This window comes from Amblyomma maculatum, chromosome 1 (assembly GCF_055883805.1).
Source record: "Amblyomma maculatum isolate TAMU_Amacu chromosome 1, ASM5588380v1, whole genome shotgun sequence".
NCBI lineage: Eukaryota > Metazoa > Arthropoda > Arachnida > Ixodida > Ixodidae > Amblyomma > Amblyomma maculatum.
The window spans coordinates 316,029,008-316,050,588 of record NC_139344.1 but is presented as its reverse complement, the minus strand read 5'-3'; the positions used below and the strand labels follow the sequence as shown (position 1 = coordinate 316,050,588).

At 47.7% G+C, this 21,581-nt stretch overlaps 1 protein-coding gene across 7 annotated transcripts in view; it reads right to left on the bottom strand.

Annotated features, from left to right (window-relative positions):
* Positions 1 to 21,581, bottom strand: part of hyd (E3 ubiquitin-protein ligase hyd) — a 264,107-nt gene that overhangs the window by 183,212 nt on the left and 59,314 nt on the right. For all 7 annotated transcript variants that reach the window (XM_084607224.1, XM_084607031.1, XM_084607166.1 and 4 more), the window contains exons 11-17: positions 19,483 to 19,725; positions 14,545 to 14,854; positions 14,067 to 14,277; positions 13,788 to 13,942; positions 13,158 to 13,352; positions 9,940 to 10,021; positions 3,593 to 3,718 (exon numbers count right to left, since the gene is read on the bottom strand). In XM_084607224.1, the coding sequence (XP_084463350.1) occupies positions 3,593 to 3,718; positions 9,940 to 10,021; positions 13,158 to 13,352; positions 13,788 to 13,942; positions 14,067 to 14,277; positions 14,545 to 14,854; positions 19,483 to 19,725 (1,322 nt within the window). The remainder of the gene's footprint in view (positions 1 to 3,592; positions 3,719 to 9,939; positions 10,022 to 13,157; positions 13,353 to 13,787; positions 13,943 to 14,066; positions 14,278 to 14,544; positions 14,855 to 19,482; positions 19,726 to 21,581) is intronic.

Genomic DNA, 21,581 nt, shown 5'->3' with positions numbered 1-21,581 from the left:
TTCTTGAAATGACACCCCAGTCGCACTGTGTAAATCCAGTGTGCTTTGAATCATTTCACTTTTGGTGAGGACACCTTGTTCATTGCGATGTCTTTTCGGTTGTGCTACGTGCTTTTGAGAACTTGCATGACGGTATATAGCTGCAGTGCCATGTTGGCCACAATGCACAGTGGTGCAGCAAAGCGTGCAAAAAGCATCGCTGTCCTTGGAAGTTGGCCGACACCAGAGCGATATTGTATCTCCATTGCCATCCTTTTTCGTAAACACATCGGTGTTCAGCTTGGTGCACCGCTCTAAAACAAGAAATAAAGCCAAAATGTCAAAAAACAGCTTCAAACAAGACCAGCAGCAAGTGTCAGTTTAATCTTCCGAAACAAACGGAGTTTAAACGCAAAGTGATCAATGCACAACATGCATATTGCCAACCTATGGATTTTGAAATTCCGAAAATTCCGAAATTCCTATTTGCACAATAAATAGAGCTTGTCATGCGAGGTAAGTCCGGAATACCGGCTGTGCTTGAGTTACCGTAGACACTCGGGTAAGGGCCGTACTTTTTTCTGTGATCCTGGCGGGGTCCGGCTTATAGACGGGCCCGGCATTTTTCATTGAAATTTGGTGACTGCAACGCAGCCCTGATTACGGGTACTTTTTTTTATGTGGCGACAAAGGTGCGAACGCCGAGCACACAAGCAGAGTTAGCATTGCCGAGGCTCAGTGTCCGGGTTCCAAGCAGAGTCTGGCGAGCAGGGTGATGCGTTCGTGGCCGTCGCGATTTTTGGCGGCCAAAATTGTGCACACATGCAACAGATTTTGTTGAACGTATTACTAGCCGTCAAATTGTGGGCCCGACCCTTTCACGAGTATATACGGTATATTTGTGACTGAACAGCGCAGAACAAAGGAACTGGACAGACGCGCTGTTCCGTCACAAATGAATAACCAACATGCACAAGCTGCTGTCCTGGTTAATTGAATTATACTAGCAACACGCTCAAGTTATATCACTAGATGATAGTTATAAGTACTTACTTTTACTCATGCCACCAGACTTTCGTGAAAGCCGAGCAGAGAGCAATCTTGGGACACGCACGTGATGCACCATGAGCCTATGGATGAATCAAGCTTCGTGGATGTGGCTACGGCTACGTCTACGCATGTCTCTGCTGCGTACTTTTTGCAGTGAGCGCCCAGTGTTGCTCAGCTGAAAATAACACGCTGCTAAATTTGGCGTTGTATACTTGCAATGCGCACCTATCGCATAAATTGCCGTTTAGGCGCAGCAAGTCAGATTGGCACAGAATGGCGTAATTGGTGCAGCACTTCCATCCCAGTATACAGAGCACGCTTGCTGAGCCGCATGGTTCTGTGCATTGACGCCGGCAAGCAGTATGCTGTAACTCTGCTGTCGGCGGTCAGCATGCTTGCTGACGCCTGGAAGGCAGTGACTGCAGCCACACTCCGAAACTGCTTTCGGCAAGCTGGATTTGTTGGAGTTGGTGAAGCGTATGCCGCGGCCCAGGATCTCCCGTCCGACATGCTTCCTACAGATAGCGAACATGTGCTGCAAGACTTGCGCAGTGGCGGCAGGGTGATCCCAGACGCAGTCACATTTGAGAACTTTTCAAATGCCGACAGTGCAGCACTCACATGCGCGGAGCTGGACGATGACGAGATAATTCGTCAGGTGTCTGCTGTCCCGCCTGACGACGAATCTGAGTCAGAGGACGACGCACCACCTGTTCTGCTGCCGTCGCAGGCGGACCTTGTGAATGCGGTGACGATGCTTGCAGCTGCCTACAGTGACAGCACGACCCTTTCCGAGATTCAAGCCGATCTGATTGCTCCCCAAACGGAGGAGCGTCCAGCAGCGTATTCACGATTTTTTCCAGTCAATTGCGGGGCCTGAATAAGTGCACAGGGCATGCCAATGCATAGAAATAAAGTTTTCTTTATTTTTTTTTCTGATTCTGTTTTTTCGGACTCCTGTTTATTCGGATTTTTCGGCGGTCCCCGTGAGGTCCGAATAATCGGTTGGCGACTGTATATCGCTTATAACGATCAAATCCTTGAGATTTAGTATTTTCCCCATTGCCCCTATGTAGAAATAAACCAGATATAACGATCAGCTATCGGCGGTACATCGGATACAACAATAGCTTTATCGCCGCCTTGTAGGTGTTTACCACGAAAATTTGATTGAATATTCACTTAAAATATTCAGAAGACAATGACGTGAAAACTCGGCATATGCGGCGAAAACAGAAGGAAATGAGCACTATCATCATCGCAATCGCTGCCGCGCAAAGGGTGCTGCTGCGGCCGTATCGTCATCGCCATCGCCGATTCTGCGTCTGTGGAAGATGGCGGCGACCACACTGACAGACGCCGCGCGATAGCTCACGAGATGAAACGGCAGATTCATCGGGATTTTTGACTGGGTTTCACGGTGAAAAAATACGAACATTTGCACTCTACGATTAACGTTCATCAAGGCTGGAGATGTCTTTCAGTTTATCCAGTCGCTAATCGGTTTCGTGCACGCAAAAGGGACTGCTACCAGCGTACAGCAATACTCACAGCGATTTTCAAGCTTCAGCTGCTGCTCAAGAGAGCGTGAATTTCCGACTTCTTTAGGTATGCTTAAGTTATTTTATGACTATTCATGTATACTGTAATAAAGTGTTTAGTGCTCTTTACGGTGATTAGATTTGTTCAACCCGATTTACTCATCGTAAGTAGGCAAGCCTACATGCATGAAAAAATATGTGGGTGTGCCTTTTCTTTTTTTTTTTTTTTCGGCGGTCCAGATATAACCATAATCGGTTACAACGATCGAATTTTTGGGTTTTCTCAATATCGTTATAAGTGGACTGCACTGTAGTACTGCCAGTAGCAAAAGTTAGTGGGATCTCCAGCGCAAGGCGGAGCGACGGCAAAACTGCATCGTGTAAAGTTTTGCTGCTGACAGTACATCATGGAGAGAGTATTGAAAAAAAATTACGGTATTTGTGATTGCATCGAAGGTTTCAGGAATCTCTTGCATAAATTGGGAATCTTGCAACTGAAGCAGGAAAGAACTGAAGCAGGAAAAAGGTGGCCATTACTTAGAGCAGGAAATGACGTAGAAAGGAGCACAAATCAGACCCTTGGGCACTGTAGCTGTCGCAGTTTGCTGCTGATTGTAGAAACCGGAGTGAGTGCACACACATTATTCCATACTTCCGAAAGGCATGAAATGTGAGCTCCATTATGTCCCCCAATGAATAATATCGTTTTGGCACGATAATCGCAGTGTAAATTTTTGAGTCTGTAGACTGCAAGATGAAAAATGCACTTTTCATAGAAAAGTTAAACTCAACAAGTATAACACTGGAATAAAAGGTGGCAGAAGGATACAGTACAATGTACTTGCTAATACTTTCTACAAACAAACTGCATAATGTGAAAATCTCATGACAGAACTCTTCTAAAATACTATTCTTTCACTACCCTTTCCATGGCATTGTTCCAAGGTAAAATGTCTGTGGTGGATGTACTCAGTTAAGAACATGCCAACAGGCACTTGAAATAATGTGTCACAAAATCATACCTCCAGATTCATTCTCCTTATTGGATGTTGGAAAACAGGTTGACACAGCAGCATGAAGTATGTTGCGGTTCCCATCCCATCTTTCATTGAGAATGTTGCTGAGGGTGGCCCGACCTGCCTCAGTATCTGCAAACATGAAATGTCAATAACCTTAGCATTATACAAGCACTGGGCTTGACAATTTGTTGATCATATCTAGTATGTGCACTAATTCCTGCAAACAAGTCTGCTAATAAAACTCAGCAAAATGCACTCTAGTAAGGACAATGCAAATATGCTACGATGCACAATTCTGTAATGAAAATCCTAATATAAACATAAAATCCCACCTTTCATGCCATGCTGGACAGCAAACCTGAACACTCAAGTAGGAGTGTTACCCCAGTTCCCAGTAACGTGTACAGTAATGTCTTAGGCATCATTACAAAGGATAAAAGCTGAATCCAAAAATTATGTTTCTATACTCATTTAAAATATCTGTTACAAGCAAGACTGAGCACCAAACTTTAAGGCTAATTTGTCCTTTAAAGACAACTGCCTTCTACACACAATGTCTGCAATTTCAGCTGCAATTTCTCCAAATATCAAGGCAAAATAAGTTTATTCGCGCGAAAAAAATTGCAGACGAGCAACAGGCATGTACCCGATTTTTTTTTTTTTTTTTTATTGACCACGAGCGAATTTGGGCAGTTCCCTTTCGGAAGGAGGGTTTCCACCAGCGGCTACAAGCCTCGACAATCTGTTGCGTCAAGCTTCCCGTATAGTTACCACTCGAGCATAACCATGCAAAGCAATATTGCGTATATAATGCTGTGGATCAATGCACACATGAAAGCTAAAATAGCGTGTTCCACTGCTGCATCCCTATTGCAAAAACCAGTGCCGCATGGGTCCCAGTGCTATACCTGATTATGGGCCCAGTATGACGCTGTAGACTGGGCGTACTAGGACGTGGCATACTGGCACGCACCGTATTGGTGGCACTGGTCGCCCGGAGCAAAAGAATGCCTCGGATAAAAAGTAAAAGCTAAAAAGTAACGAAGCACCTCAACTACATTAAAAAAAGAGCTAAAAAAAATTAAGCGAAAAAAGAAACATCCCCACTAGCGCGCTTCGAACTCGGTACCTTTTACTCCGTAGCTTTCTACGCTAACCACTCGGCCACGCCGAGGAAGCGAACCAGTGGGACATTTTTGCATGTTATGTCATGATCGCATTCATAAGGTTGGCACTGTTTCGAAGTGTACAGACCATCGTCACCATTAGAGCTTGCTGCCTGCTCTCACGAATTGCAACTAATTGGATGGAAAAACAGCGCAAAAGACAAGCACCAGAGCAAAGAAACACAAGACGAGCTAATGTTCTGGATGCATATGCGCACTATTTTGTGCACTGGAACCATTTTAACACGCCGAGTTTGGCATCGCTGGCAAATTTAGCAGCGCCGGCTCTTCAATGGTGCTCTGCTACCGTGGGCGTAATTTTCGCTGAACACGAAGCTGCAGCCGAAACCTTCAAGGAAAAAAGTGCGACTACGCTTCAATACCGGCAACACATCAGCAAGAACACTATTTTACTGGTACAGTAAAACCTCGTTAATTCGAACTTCACGGGACCGGGAAAAAAGAATTATCCAATGTTCGAATTATCGAATGACCTCGAAAAAACTGACAAGAACCATTTGTATTACTGTAAATGTACCGTATTAGTCGTATTAGTTGCGTAACGAACTCGCTTGCATAATGAACTCATCCAGCCCCGATTTGTGCCAACGAATCTGAAAAAAAAAATAAATATATATATATATATATATATATATAAATATAAAGGCGTCAGTCGCTAGCGTGTCCTTCCGTTTCCGGCCATCACAAACCGCCACGTCACGGTCCACAACACATTTCTTGGCAGTGGGCCAAGATGCTGCGCAGCGGCATATTTATCTTTTGAATTTAGCTCCAGCAGAGTGAGGGGAAGCGAACTTGGCAAAGTACCAGCGCTTGTCCGGTTTCTCCTTTTCAGTACGTGCTTTATCTTTATCGTGCTATGAGCGACTGGGGCGGGCGCCTCTACTGCCACTCTAATATATGGAAACGTGCGATAGCAGCAAGCGGGAAGCGAACGGTGCTGCTGACTCGCGTGCTTCTGTTGAGAAATGCTGATTGGAAGGACGGATGGCTATCGGAAAAAAAAGTTCGACCCGTAGTGCCCGACCCAGATCATAGCCTTTCATGGTGTGTTGAGACAGTCCAGTTCAGTTCAGTCGTTCAGTCGTGTCCGACTCTTCGTGACCCTATGGACCATGTCACGCCACGCTTTCCAGTCTCTCACTATCTTCCTAACATCACATAACTTCATCTGCAGTGCCTCGAGGATGCCATCTAACCATCGCGTTCGCTGCCTACCCCTTCTCCGGCGACCTCCAAACCCCAGGTGGTCAAAATTACCGGAGTCCTCCACTACGGCGTCTCTCATAGCCTGAGTCGCTCTGGGACGTTAAACCCCACAAACCAAACAACCAACCTTTCCCAACATCAAATCTTTCTCCAGCGACTCCTCTCTTCTCATCAGATAACCAAAGTAGCTGAGCTTTAACTTTAGAATTTGACCCTCCAATGAGCAGTCAGGGTTTATGGTCGACAATATCGACTGATTTGATCTTCTGGCAGTCCAAGGAACTCGCAAGAGTCTTCGCCAGCACCACAATTCAAACGCGTCAATTCTTCGGCGGTCAGCCTTTTTCACAGTCCAACTCTCGCATCCATACATCACAAGTGGAAAGACCATAGCACGAGTTATACGGATCTTGGTTGGCAGACTAATGTCTCTGCTCTGTTGAGACAGTACTTATCCCTATTTCCAAATTAACAGGGTTAGAATTAACGAGTATTTAGTTCCAAGCTACATTGTGCAGAAGACAGAGCAGGCAGCCGCCGTCGCGGCGGCCATGCACTGACCTTGCCGCGGCCACCGTCCCCTCCCTCCAACACCGCCGGCTGCCGCGCCGGTCATGGCGCCATTTAAGTTTTACCCACTTTTCCATGGTTTTACCTGGTTCCATCTTCTGTCCCCGTTTTGGACGTGCGAAGCCTTTAACTATGCCTTCCGATCGCGGAGGTGTTTCTTTACTTTCTTTTTAGGCCGCGTGATGTGCGCCAAGGCGCCCAGACGTGGCGGTGCCTAGTTCGAATTATCTGTAGCGGAACCGACTTGCGTTCGAATTAACAAGCTTTTTTATACACAGATCTCTATGGAGCTTGGCCGGACCAAGTAGTCTAGTTCGAATTATCCAAAAATTCGAATTATCGAGGTTCGAATTAACGAGCTGTCACTGTAACTAAATCTTACTTGTACGTAAACATTTCTGGAAGTGATGCAATGACCGAGGGCTCGGCTAATTTATGCACAGAGCAAGAAGGAGCTCAAAAGCTTGAGAAACATGCAAAAGATCATGCCTTACAAGCGCTGTAGTTTTTTTTTTTTTCTCTCATGGGCCCATTGCTCGGTAAACTACTCTCTTCCTTTTTTATTTTTTTCTTTCTGCTATTTATACTGGGCCGTGGTACAGGCCACATTCGCTAATGCGTAGCCTGTTTGGAGCCTGCGATTGAGCCCGCATTGAACACTTTGGCAGTAATCAAGCCATAGGGCGGCCAGCCAATTGAGTGAATGGTGTCTGTTACAGTAGAATCTCGATGATACGATTACGGCTGGTACGAATTTCGGGATGATACGAATTTTAAGAATGCTTTGAACGGACTACATTGTATAGAATACGTTAAGATTCAGGGTGATACGAAGAGTTTCTGAACCTGCCGCGGTTGATACGAACGTGCAAACCAGTCGTGCATGCGAGCGGGCCGGCGCGGCTGGCCTCAAGAGGGTAACATAACCGACGCGGCTGCCGCCAACTCCCTCCTCCTCCCCCCCCCCCCCTTCCCCCCCCCCTTCCCCCCGCCGCGAATGATAGAAACGAACGTTGTACAAAGGCACAAAGCCACCGAGCAGCTCAGCGCAAGATCTCACAGGGGGAGAGGGTACCCACCGCGGCCGCTGCCTCTCACCCCACTAGCCACCCTACTCCCCCCTCCCTTTCGTAGCAAACCGACGAGCACTAGACAAGGACGGCCAAGGCGAAGCACGTGCCCAGTCGTGTACGTCACTCATTCGCTGGCAGCTCATTGGTCTATCAAAAAGTTGTCTCGCCGGCTGTTCCCAGGAGGACTGTGACGCTGGCTGCCGCTACAGTAGTTCTCCGGTTCTCCGTTCGCCGCTTCTTTCTGTCGTTCGTTGTGACGTGAACTGCCCAAACGTTAGAAAGACGCAAGCGTTCGCTGCTGCCGAAATGTCGCGGAAGCGTAAAGCCCTTTCTTTTAAGGAAAAGCTTGAAGTGCTGAAGAGGGTCGACGAAAACCCTAAGAAGAAGAGTGTCGACTTAGCAAAAGAGCTAGGGTTGGCACCGTCAACACTCTGCACCATTGTTGGGTAGCGAGATGTCATCTTGAAGAATGTGCAGCACTTCGGTGCGAACATGAAGCAGGCTAAAACAGCGACCCATGTCAAGCTGGAAGAGGTTCTGCTGACTTGGTTCCCCGAAGTGACAGCGGCCGGTGTCAACGTGGACAGCAAGGTGCTACGTGAAAAAGCCGACACCGTCGCGCTTTCGCTTGGAATTGAAAATTTCCAAGCGTCTGAGGGATGGCTGCACCGGTTTAAGGAGCGGCACGGACTTGTCTGCCGGGTCGTCTCAGGTGAAGGCAAGAAAGTGGATCAGTCAGCTGTAGATGAGTGGCTGAACACGCTGCCGGCGCTGATTTCGGAGTGCGCGCCACGTGACATATTTAATGCCGACGAGGCGGGCCTCTTTTTCAACCTTCAACTAGAAAGAAGTTTGTGCGTAAAAGGCCAGGCATGCCAGGGCGGCCAGAAAAGCAAGGAGAGAGTAACAGTACTCTTTTGCTGCAACTCGGATGGATCAGAGAAACTCCAGCTTACCGTCATCGGTAATTCGAAGAAACCGAGGTGTTTCCGATCGGCGGAGCGTTTGCCTGTATTTTACAAAGGCAACCGAAAGACGTGGATGACTGGAGATTTTTTCCGCGAGTTCTTGACAAGCCTTGATCGGAAAATGGCGTCAAGAAACCGGAAAAGTTTGCTTTTCGTGGACCAGTGGTCTGCCCACCCAAAGGAAATGACATTCAATAACGTGAAAGTCAGGTTCCTGCCGGCGAACACTACCAGCCATCTTCAGCCACTGGACGCTGGGATAATTAGAAATGTGAAACATCATTTCAAAGGACTTCTAGTGAGGCGTCTGCTGGCAAAAATTGACCGTAAAGAAGCAAACTTGCGGATCAGTCTCTTAGATGCTTTGCACTTTCTAGCCATGTCGTGGGATAGTGTAACTTCAGACACAATCTCGAACTGTTTTAGAAAGTGCGGATTTGCCATCGGACTTGCTGCGGCTTCGGCAGGAGATTGTCAAGAGCCAGACGAAGACCTCACGATGATGGCTGGGACAATCTGGAAACTGGAGCTTCGGTTCGGGACTTCGTTACCGCGGACGACAATGTCGCGACCTGTGGGCTGAGGTCTATTGAAGACTTGGTCAATGAAGCGAATGATTGCGAAAGTGAGCCTGACAGCGATGGTGACGCTGATGACGAGTGTGATCAGCCACCGTCAAAGGCAGATACTCTTCACGCTTTGGACGTTCTGCGCCGCACCGTAAGTGCCAGCAGCGTGAGCGACGAAACCGCGGCACGGCTTTATGCCTTTCAGGCGGAGCTTGTCCACGACATCAACAGCAAAAAAGTGCAGACAAGCATTACGGACTTTTTCGGCCGCAAGTAGTTCGCCATAATAAACTTTGGTTCATTTTCAATTCATTCCCATGTGGATGTTGACTTGTTTTGAATCATACGAATTCGGGATGATACGAATATTTTGCGTGCTCCCTTGCAATTCGTATCATCGAGATTCTACTGTATACCCGATTGTCTGTTATATCCTGTCTCTTATAACGAGGTTCAGCTGTAATTTAAACGCACTTCTGCAGTGGGCGATTCATACAATCAATACATTGCATTTCTTAAATCTTTCCCTGGCTCCTTTATGCATATTTAGCAATGCGAGTGCAATAACTTATGTCAAATTTTTTATTCTTTTGTTTCGTTATACAGATAGAACACCCATAAAAATAAAGCACAGACCAATCACACTTTGATTCTCCGATAATTCGCTATATTCATGTTCGTTGTAAAGAAGTTCGGCTGCATAATGGGCAACAAGCACTACCTCGCTCTTGTAAAGAAGACTGATGCCTTTTCACCCGAGAGCCTTTAACTTACCACAGGAGTTCTCCAAGCTGTACAATGTCTGGCGAACCGTCTCAACATCTCCTCTGAGGATTGAAGACATCAGTGTCTGTGCCTGTAATAGACCAAGCACCCCAAAGATCACATAACGAGCTAACAAAAACCTTGGGGCAATTGTGCACACCCACTTTATAGGGTCAATTAGGCCTTTTGCTATTAGTAAAACTTGACTCTGAGGTCACACTGAAGACACTCATTGTTGAAAAAATCAAATTCCTAAAATTTTCCTGACATTAGATTCCAGTTAATGATATCCATGTCGACAATGGAAAAAGGGACTGAGTGACCGCTGCATGGTGTCGGGTATCCATGCCCAAAACCAACTTCGATGCCCTGTAGTTTGCTTCCCAGTAGTTTGCTAGCGGGTGGCAAAACATCAAATTTAATTTTTTAAGGCCTTCTCAACGCTTTCTCTGAAAGTCATAAGAGCTACTGATTCAGGCCAATTTCTGTGTCCTCAGTGTCCCATAAGCATCCAGATGCGTTTTGGCTGCACGTGTGGATAGCTTTGCAGGGAAGCATATAACTCTGTTGCCACCAAACTAGCACATAAGAAGCAGGCACCCATCCGCGTAGTCAGCTATCTCCGGGCTAAGGTAGCAGATTACGCACGGGGCACTGTGGTCATTTTAGGATTCGCTGATGTCAGAATGGCGAATCGTCTTGGGCCCCCTCCTTACCAGCGCAGTTTTCTAACAGTCTCCTATCAAATAACTTTGGTATTGGAACTGCCAGGGCTGGCAGAGGTAGTAGCACAGGTGGATGCACTTGTGTATCAGGATGTATCTAGCACTTTTGCAAGTTGTGCAGAGACAAACAAGGCTTCTATGCACAACTTGCGACATGCGACACCGCCAAGCGACATTCTCTCTGCCCGCGAATTTCAAAAAACGCTGTTTTTAAAAATTAATAATAAATCGCTGGCTTTGTTCCAAGGAGTTATACTTTGCGTTAATGCACAAAAGGATGTATTCTACACACTCAACACGTTTGTCAGTGCCTTCTTGGGGGCCGTTTCCGTGGACCTTTAAGAGAGGACGCAAATTATCAATGCCCTACTCGTCATAGAAATACTGGAAATTAATTATATAACAAGTGGCAGCAGCCGTGGAGCTGTGAGCAAGCACAGAATAATAACTGGTTCACCGGAAAGGGAAGGCGCAGTATCTGTCACATTTGTTCTGTGGACTCCTGAACCGCCCCGTAAGGGAGGAAGAAGGCAGAAAGAGAGAAAGTGGAGCCGTAGTGGAGGACTACAAAGTAATTTCAACCACCTGGAATCTTTAACGTGCACTGACATCACACAGCACACATACGCCTCCCCTCTCCATCGAAACACAGCTGCCGGCAATCTGGACTGACCCCGGGAACTCCGGCACAGTAGTCGGCACAGTAGCAAGCAAGCACTGAAAATTCCCAAACTTTGCACGCCATTCCTCTCCTTCCGAGCCCAGCGCAGCCATCTAGGTGTTGTTTTGTTTGTGAATTCTTACGCTTTCTTTTGCCACCCTCAGCCGCGGCGACGTTGGCGCTGTCGAGGCGTGGCTTGCTTCAGATTGGGAGCCTCACGGCGGCTTTCGAGTTTCCCATGCTTGAATTCAAGGCTGCAAATGGGCACAGCGCACGCTCCGCAAGAACGCGGAGGATCGGCGACTGCTATTGGCTGCTGTGCCCGCTGACACGATGGTCTCCACCGGCTGCCCCACGCGGCATCGTCTGCTCCTGTGCTCTTGTTGTTGGCTGTCTTTGTACTTTGTGCGTTCTGTTCGCTTCTCACCATTTTTACGAAGGCCATATTTACTATCTCTCGTCGTGCCCTCTGAACGGTTTCGTGCAATGTGTCAAACGTTGCGTGGTCGCTCACGATGCCTCGAGATGCGACGGAAGCGAAGGCCGTCCACATGGCGAAACGCGCCACCGATGACTGCATCGACGCCTGCAGCATCCTAGCATCCGTTACAGTGGAACTTAGAAAACAAGAAATTTAGAAAAAGGGCCTTGTCTTGCCCTGTGACACCAATCCGAATTTCACAATGCCAGCACATTCCGAAAATTCTCCAGGCCTGGACCCATGTAACCCATATGATGTACTTCTGTAAATTGAGAACCTGCGTGCAAAGCTTTATGAAACTTGGTAGTTATTGAAATGTCCACGGTATGAGCCTACTCTAAAAATTTAATTGATATATCTCAACAAACAAAAAGTTAGTGTTCTCTCAACCTTCCAGGGCCATTTTCTCGAATCACTTTTGCCTAGTGTGGCTGCTTAGGAAAGCCGTATCTCGGGAACCGCTTATCAGATTTTCATGAAGTTTCTTTTATTCCATACCTCAATAAATTTCTGAGGGCAAGACAATTTCATTTTTTTTTTAAGACATTGTGTCTGAAATTAATGACAAAATTAAAACTTGGTTAATGCAGGTCTGATTAATAACAATGATAGGGCTGTACTAAAATTTTTCAGCAAAGAAATTTTGAAAAAGAGAATTGTCTTACTAACTATCAACTATTAACTATCCAGGAATAATTATAATGAATTTCACAGTGCCAGCACGTTTTGCAAATTCTCCACACCTCTCCTAAGTAACCTATGTAAGCCATCTTGATATGACAACCAATGATCCCAGCTCCATGAAACATGGTAGCTCTTCAAATGTTTGTACTATGAGCCTACCCTGAAAAGTTTATTCAAATATCTCAAGAAATAAAAAAGTTGGTGCTCAAGGGCAGCCTCCCATGACAAAATTAAAACTTGGTTAATGCAGGTCTGATTAATAACAATGATTGGGCTGTACTAAAATTTTTCAGCAAAGAAATTTTGAAAAAGAGAATTGTCTTACTAACTATCAACTAACTATTAACTATCCAGGAATAATTATAATGAATTTCACAGTGCCAGCACGTTTTGCAAATTCTCCACACCTCTCCTAAGTAACCTATGTAAGCCATCTTGATATGACAACCAATGATCCCAGCTCCATGAAACATGGTAGCTCTTCAAATGTTTGTACTATGAGCCTACCCTGAAAAGTTTATTCAAATATCTCAAGAAATAAAAAAGTTGGTGCTCAAGGGCAGCCTCCCCCCTTGATGGAATACATATTAGTGAGCATTTGCAGCACTATACAGCCAAAAGATGTTGTCCTAACCCCTATTGGTGGACCATGAGGAAAAACTAGCTCCTCCCTCACCTCCAGAGCAAGCACCACAATGCCTATCTGGTTCTTCTGGTTGGCTGCAGCATCCTTGAGTGGGTGAACGCCCAAGCCCAGAGCCCGAACAGGAGGAAGGTCCAGCCACTGGGGGTCTCGGATGCTCTCCACACAGTCTTTGGCAAGGGGGTAAATGGTGCTGTTGCCATCACGAAGCAGCGTCAAGACCTCATTCTGCATAGAGGTGGGCTACCATCAGCTTACAATTGCTCAAACCGAATTCCCAGTTTAATGAAGGCAGCTTTAGTTAAATTAAATAACACCACGACATGAGACATATTTTCATCAACATTCTTCATTTTTCAAGAACTTCATCCCAGAGATGCCAAGGACCTGGCGAGAATAAAGCTTGCAGCCGTTATGTCGCTGGTACCCACCTGGCAGCACAAGGATCAAATCCAACTTTCAATTTATTAACACTGACATTACGGACTCATCAGCAGATGTACATTTTTTAAGAAGGCTTCGCTTTATTTGAACTCAGACCAATTCCAACCCTTTTTATGCCCGCACTGAGTCTGTAGTGACAACAGTCAGCTAGGCCCACATGAACTTCAACGTTAGTCACACAGACAAAGTAAAATTAAAGTTGCTCCTTTTAGGACAAACCTCTCCACTGATAGACAGGGAAACTTGGCGCTGGTCCAGGCCAAGGAATGACTGCAGGTAAGTGGGGAAGGGACTGTCCTGCTCCGCACGTCCAGTCACAATGTTGTACACCATGTAGCTCAGCTGACCTCCATTTTTCACCACAGCATGGATGCCTAATTGAGCAGAGAAAAGAAAAAGAGCCGGAGTTTTTACAGTGAAGACGTGTTGATTCGAAACCGAGTCTGTTCCCCCTTGGACGCTTCAGGCACAAAAGCACGACTATTTTGCAAGACACACCTTGGGAATCAATGGCCATGGCCAGCAATTGCACACCATCAGGCAGGCAGACGCGGCGCGGGATGCGCTGCAGGCAGTCTGGAAGGCGCGGCGTGGCAGAGCCCCTCACAGGCTGCAGCTCATCACGGCGCAGGAGCCGGCATTCGGCCAGGGGATCTTCTCCTGGGCCACTCTCCCTACCAAAGCGCACTGCCACATAAGCCCCGTCCACCTGGGTGGTAGATGGTCAGTACAGTTAATGCCCAAGTCTAGTAGAATGAGAGCTTTCCAAGCTCACAAGCAGTGTAGATAAACTGATTTGTTGAGACTCAAAACCAAAGCACTTAATCAATTTACGAATTCCGTGCTGTGCTCTAAAAAAAAAGAAAAGAGTAACCGAAACGCAGATCGCAATGAAAAATGCCTTTTCCTTTCCTTGCTGCCCCAGAAAGCCTGGTTTGAAAAAGTGCTCAGTTGACTCTTTACAGAGGACGCCCACCTTGATGACTCGTCCCACCGGGATGTTCTTCACGTCTTCCACAAAGACAACGTCCCGCAGGTGCCATTCCTCCTCGTCTCGGCGCTCGGATGCTGCATCCAACGACGAAGTGCTCGCCTTATGCTTGCGCTTATGTGGCAGTGGACTGTGCGCCGGCTCACTGCATGTCGACGAGGCAGGCGACGGTGGGGGCGGCATCTCCGTGCGGTCCGATGACTTGCTCTCCGCACTGGATGCGCCAACCTTGGTACTGCTACTGCCACCGCTGCTCCCTGCTGCTGAGCTTTCACTTGTGTCAGCCTTCTTCTCACTGCAAAAATGTGCGTTCAAATTTCAATTTCCGTGAAGAATAATGCATCAATATATATGCCATCTGGTTTAACTAAATAGTAGAGCATAGCTTTCTGGGAATATAGTAGAACCTCGGTGATACGAATATCACGGGGTCGCGAAAATATTTGTTTTATCCGAACATCTGTATCCTCAAAACGAACGAAAATAGGTATGCAGAAGCAGAGGGAAGGCAGTCGCGCATATCTGTTTACGTTCGAGAAGGTTTAATACGATCGCACTGTCACAGCTCGCTACCCGCAGCGCACACAGCGCGACAGGGGATCGCGACGTCGGCGACGCGCAGGCCGTGTACCTCCGCAGACTTTTCGCGGCGCCTCCAGCACGACAGGAGATGGCGACGTGCCAGCCACACGGCGCCGCAGACTTCTCGAGATGCGTACAGCACGACTAGCGGTCACGAAGTCTGCGATGTGCAGCCCGTGTGCGCCCGTGCACCGCTGCAAACGTTTTGCGGTGTGGAAAACGATCGCGATTCAGGCAATATGCAGTCCACCCGCCTTCACGTACTTCTCACGGCGCGTACAGCATGACGGGAGATCGCGACATGCCTGCCACGCAGCGTCACAAACTGCTCACGGATCACTATCGCGGAGCCAGCGATGTCTGGTCTATGCGGGCCTGCCGCGTACGCCGCCGCCAGCCACGGCGGTGGCGACGTCTGCGGTTTGTAGGCCACGCGCCGCTGAAAGCGTTTCGCACCGTGAGCCCGACAGAAAATCGAGACGTCGCCAAAGTACGGACTACGCATTACCACATACTGCTTGAGATGTATGCAAACAGCGCGACTGGCGATCGCGGAATCAAATGTGCGAGCAGTGCGCAGTGGTCAAGGTTGCGGTCGCAGTTAGCGCTTTCGTATCATCCGCAGTGGTGCGGGAGATTGTTCGGAACATCCGAAATTTTGCACATTGTACACAATGCACTCTGGCCAGAGAATTTCACGAATTCGTATCATCCCGAAATTCGTATCACCGAGATTTTACTGTACGTGCGTTTACTCACATAGTAAACCCACAAGGGCAAAAAGGCAGAAGCCGCAGGGAAGCTAACAACGGCAGTCGGCTGCCGCAGAAACCAGTCAACCCATGAAAAGGAGGCGCAACAATGGAGCGAAAGGGCTTAAAAAGAGGAGGCAAACGGGAGAGCGGGAACAGGATCGCAGGCAGCGGACGAGACGGTCGAACAGAAGATGAGCAGGGCAGAAGACTGGGGCTGCGCCACGACCTGCGAGCCCGGGGTCTAGCCGCCGTTCAAGTTCGGCCCCTGTCATCCTGCCTCCACGCCCGGCGGCTCATCCCCCCCCCCGCCCCCCCGCCCCCTCGCCAGCTGGAAACAAGCAAGCTGCGGCAGACCACCTCGCCGTGACAAACACCCAGCCCTTCTTCAGAGCCCGTGCAGCACCACGCTAACGCAGCGACGCAGCCCAGTGAAGGCGAGCCGTAAGCGAAACTGAGCCAATTGTTTTAATCAAATATGCTTAAAATTATATCCAGAGTCTGTGCCTCCATCTCCTCATGCCCAGTGTGGACCCGGGACCACTTTAAGCAACTCGGGTCATCACAAATTAGTGAATGTGCGCCGTTTATTTACCACTCAATCGTCACTCACGGAGTCTCAACTCCAAGCTGGTGCTGTGCTCTGGTGCACGTTCACCCCACAAGTCGTCTTCAGTCCCGTCTATACTGTTTGAAATCCCGATCACCTTGAAGCTATAGGATAATATATCCGTAGACACAAAGCTCCACGCGGACAAAATCGAGCCAAGCACAGTCGTGGCAGAGGGAAAATATGATGATGTTAACCTGTGACTTCGGGCACTCCTTGGGCGGCATCTGGAAGCTCCTGTGGCTGTGCATTTTGAAGGCTATTCTTGCGTAGGTCAAGGAATGTTTGGGTGCGGCCCTTATACAAATTTCAAAAGAAAATTATTTGTTTTGGGAAACAGGGAGTGTGGCCCATACACGCATATAAACGGCAACCAACTTCAAATCAAATAGAACATTTTTAACTTGGTTCCGAACCGCGACGTGCATTCACGGCAAGATTTTAAGAAAAATAGAAAAAATATTGCTGACTGAAGTAATGCTCTGCCCCGGCTGAGTGCGCTCAGGCCGACGAAAGTCGTGCACCGAACGATCAAACGTAAAAGCCTGAAGTAGGCCTAGCGTGTTCCCCAGCACGGGAGAATTCTACTGCCAGCAGTCGCACCCACCGCGAAACGGTGATATCGCAGGCCACAGATGAGCAGAATGATAAGCTCAAAATTGAAAAAGCTTGGAATCGTCCCAACTAAGCAATGAAGCGATGGTCGGATTGTTTTCGTGACAATGACGGCAGCGCGGCGCACAGTCCGCTTGGCGAGGCGGTGTTAACGATCGTCAGATGTAAACAGTTTGCAGAGACTGGCGAAGTATAAAGCATACGGCGGCGATATTCGCGTTGAAAATGGTGATCATGAAAAAGAAATCGCCGTCAAACTTCCAGTGCGTAACCAGTGCGTAAACTGCGGGGACACGTCATCGTCATACAGCATCGTTGTGTATCTAAGGCCATGACGGGAGAGTGATCGCTGAAACAGAATCAGGGCTGCTTCAGACTCCATTTGGCCTGATTTGCTGCTTGTTGATGAATGATTTGATGAATGCCCACGTGTGTGCCAGGTCCCATCAAAACAAACTGCTATGTTGCCAGGGTTTCCGAAGTTCAGCTGTTGGTAGAGTTTTGTAACTGCTTTCGCACATTCCCCCAAACTCTCGCTGCATGCTCGTGTCGCCGCTGGATTTAATTTGTCCTTCAAATAGTGCTGGTAGGTCTTTCTGTGGAGGCCTCTATGCGACACTCCAAGATTTGCAAAAATGTCATTTAGAGCTGCCTGCCCCAGCCCTGTGCTTTGAACAGCACGTGCCGCAAGTAGATTAATTTCAGATGGCTTGCAGTTTGATGCAGACTTCGTTGCGACCCGAGGAAAGCTCCATTCCGTACATCGTTCACCACAGTTGCTGCATTCCATTTTTAGCTTTCCAGCCAATCCGTACTCCCGCTCATCTTTCGTTAATTTTACTGTCCCACGACACACCCTGCAGGCAGCGTACTCGAGCAAACTGTTCACTGCGCGGAGATCCACAAGCGTGTATGCCGTCGATGACGAGCTCAGCGCACTAGGCATCGGCGCAAGAAGCTGTTTGTTTTCCGTGCCGTCGCCGAAACAGATGCCAGCTCTGTAGTTGCTTCCGCGGCTCGCGTCATCAAAATATCACATTCTTCACTTGTTAAAAAGTGCGTGTCAATTCTACTGCGCTCTGGTTGAAGGTTTTCACTGACAGAAACCGTGGCATCGGCAACTCTCATGGCAGCGGCCGTCTCACTTCCCGAGTTGCGTTCGGCTGGCGTCGAGCATTCCGGCGTTCCAGGCGTGTCCACAGTGATTGCCGCAGGTGACGGCGGCAGTTTGCGCCAGTTTTCGGCACATTTGTTGCGCTCTGATTGAAAGTTTTCATCTACGGAAACCGGCGGATCGGCAACTGTCACGACAACGGCTGTCTCGCCTACCGTGTCGCGTTCAGCTGACGTCGAGCACTCCGGCGTTCCAGGCGGGTCCGCAGAGGTTACCACTGATGACACCGGCAGTTTGCGACGCTTTTGGGTGCATTTCTTTCGCTTTTTGCCAAACTTGTGCACAGTATGAAATTTGCGAGGCATAGCAGCGATCAATGTTTTGACAAGATGGCGCCGTCTCGGTGGCTGCGCTCGAATCACATGCAGAGAATTTACCACGTGACGCGTGAGAACCAATAACATAGCCCTATACTCCGTTCAGCTTTTGACTTGTATTTTGCTTGCTGGGCGGCTTGGACTGGCTTGACTTGGCGGGAAAGCAAGTCAAAAGGAGCCTCTTTCGAATGAGCCCAAGATGGCCGTGATCCGGCAACTAGTTTCGAAGTTACGGACGCTGCAAAACAGAAGATTTTCGCGCATTGCTCGCGCATATTTCTCGTCACTTTGGCCCTTTAATGCCGCATAATAAATTAAAAAGGCGTCTTTTGGCGATTAAGTTTCAGTAATAGATGCAGGAAGTCGTGAGGAATCCAAATATAACAAAATTGAAAAATCGTTTTTTTCGCGATTTTTTCGTCTTCAAGACCCGGCTCCCCCTTAAATCGAAAGTGCGGCATTACAAGTCTACAATTACTCTAGACGGACAAATTTTGAAGAAATAACTGCTACTTTGCGTCATACAGCTGCCATTTTCTGGCAGAGATTGATGCCATCTTGGTCGCAGTGTTTACTTTTTTTTTTTTTTTAAAGTCACATTTGATTTGTATTTGATGATTTCAGTACTTGCACACACCCCATATATGCTTTATATGTTCTTCTCTGCTATTCTTTGATGTGTGTATTGGTTAGTTTGTTTATTACTTGTTATTTTGCTGCATTTAATGTTCATTTATTTCTATGGCAATATTTACTAATTTCATGTGCTTTTCGCCAAGATGTCTCACTGCAGCCTACCACTTCGGAAATTCTTTTTGTCATGGATACTTTCTTGCAGTGTACTCTTGTACTGGCAATAACTTGAAAGTTCACCTGAGAATCTTGAACTGACAGGAGTCAGGGAGGTTCCATGCAGCCGAGAGAAGCTGGCCAACCCTTGGAAAGCCACCCGCAGTGGTGAACGCCAGGGCACCGGGATGGTACATGGGGCTGTTGCGCATGCAAACCTGCGACCCAGCCACAATTTCGGACGCATGGCTCGACACCTTGTGCTTCTTGGCCCGCGAGGTCGCCTTCTCCCACAGCTTCTTCCTCTGGCTGAAGGGCAGCACACCCCTGCATTAACAGCAACACGGGGAAGAGAAGCACATTATACCACATGTGTCGGGCCACTGCATTTTCTACCGACATACGCATCTCACAGCCAAAGTTACACAACAGATAAATGAAGCTCTCGATTAATATCACGGCTCATAACAGTTTTAACGGGAAAAACATCAAAGGTTCACAAGTATTTACAAGGCACTGATGTAGTAATTGCAAGGACTTCAACTAATGCTGCTTTTAGTACCTTGGAACAGGAAATCATGCCTTCGAAAACGACCCCTGGTGTTTACTGAAAATAAAAATTAAAAATAAAACAAAATCAGTGGGTCCCACGAGACCTTCTGCCTTCACAAAGTCAAGCTGATTTAGCGACGCGCCTCGTGACTCAAGATTCATCATTACCACGGCTCCTTGATGTGGACGACGCTACCCTCCTTTTATCAAGCAGGAACACCTTCGGCGCCTCCCTCCGTGTGCGGTATCCCTCCCCCGCGGTCTTACCCGTGCAGAGGAGGTTGCACTTAGGAGAATCCGGGTAGGGGTTGCCCTCACACCAGCTGTCACTCGGACGTGGTCTCATTTTCGATACTTGTATCTCCGCCCAGGGTGTCCGATATGTAAAGACGGAAATTTTGAAGCCGACATTCACCATTTGCTGTGGGTCTGCCCAGCTTTGAAACCAACACGTATCCGGCACTTGACGGCAGCTGGCCTTTCAGCCAACAATCATGCCTCGTGTCTCGCTTGGACTCAGGGACCACATCATCGCTCACTCTTGGACTTCATTAAATCAGCCAACCTTTTTCCATTCATTTATTCATTAGCTCATTATTCATTTCATACCTTACTGATGCCCTGAGGCAATAAATATTGTTAAAAAAAAAAAGCGCACAATGCCTTGAAACACAAGATTAATTAAAACTGCATATTTTAGTTCCTTCATGCTTTTTCAGCCCTTGTTGACATCGCAAAAACACAAAGAATTCTGGCTAGAATTCTCATATCGTGCGAAAGCAGGGTTGCACAAACTTTGTGTGGCTTATGGGACTCGTGCACTGCAACTTCAGCTGTACATGTTGTTCTATCTAGGAATTTCCACATCAAATAACAGAGGTTTAACCATTACCTCTGGTACAGAGGAGTGCCTGATCATGGAGGCCACGAGTTTAACTGTACTTGTGGTGCCATCCGGGAGCCGCCCGTAAAAATGGCAGATGTTCAACCATACTTAAATCTAGTTATAACGAGCGAGAACCCTTCCTAGAGCGGCTCAGAGGTTAAGACGCTCGGCTATACTGGACCAGAGTACCCAAGTTCGAATATGCTACAATGGTTTTAGTGTGAACGCACGGCTGGTGAACATGTAAGACTCGTCGGGGAGACTCACGCATTTAAGCTGCTATAGTGAACAGAGTTTACCCGTGTGAAGCCATGGGACTGGGACCTCAAGAAACAGCTTAGCCAATCAGTGACGTCACAAGCATTAAGCGATTTGGCTAGGCTCTGACCCTCTGGATAAGAAAACTTTCTATGCTATTTCACGGTCAATGGTTTGAAGTGCCTGCATCTTCTCCTTGTAGTCCTCCTAAGACTTTGATTTCCCACTACATGCGACGTCTTTTGCGGCATCGGCTTTTTCAGCATAGCTGTCAGCAGATGTCATCAAGTCAGCAAGTGTCTTGACCCCCGAGTTTCACGTTTCTTTTGTTGTGATCTAGGCGATTTCAACATCCTGGGATTCTTAAACATGTAATGTGGCCAGGATCATACCCAGGTACCCGTTCTTAGTAGCCGAGGAGCACCCTAACCCCTCAGCCCCCGTAGCAGCTACGTGACATGTGAAACTGAACTGGGTGAGAATTTTC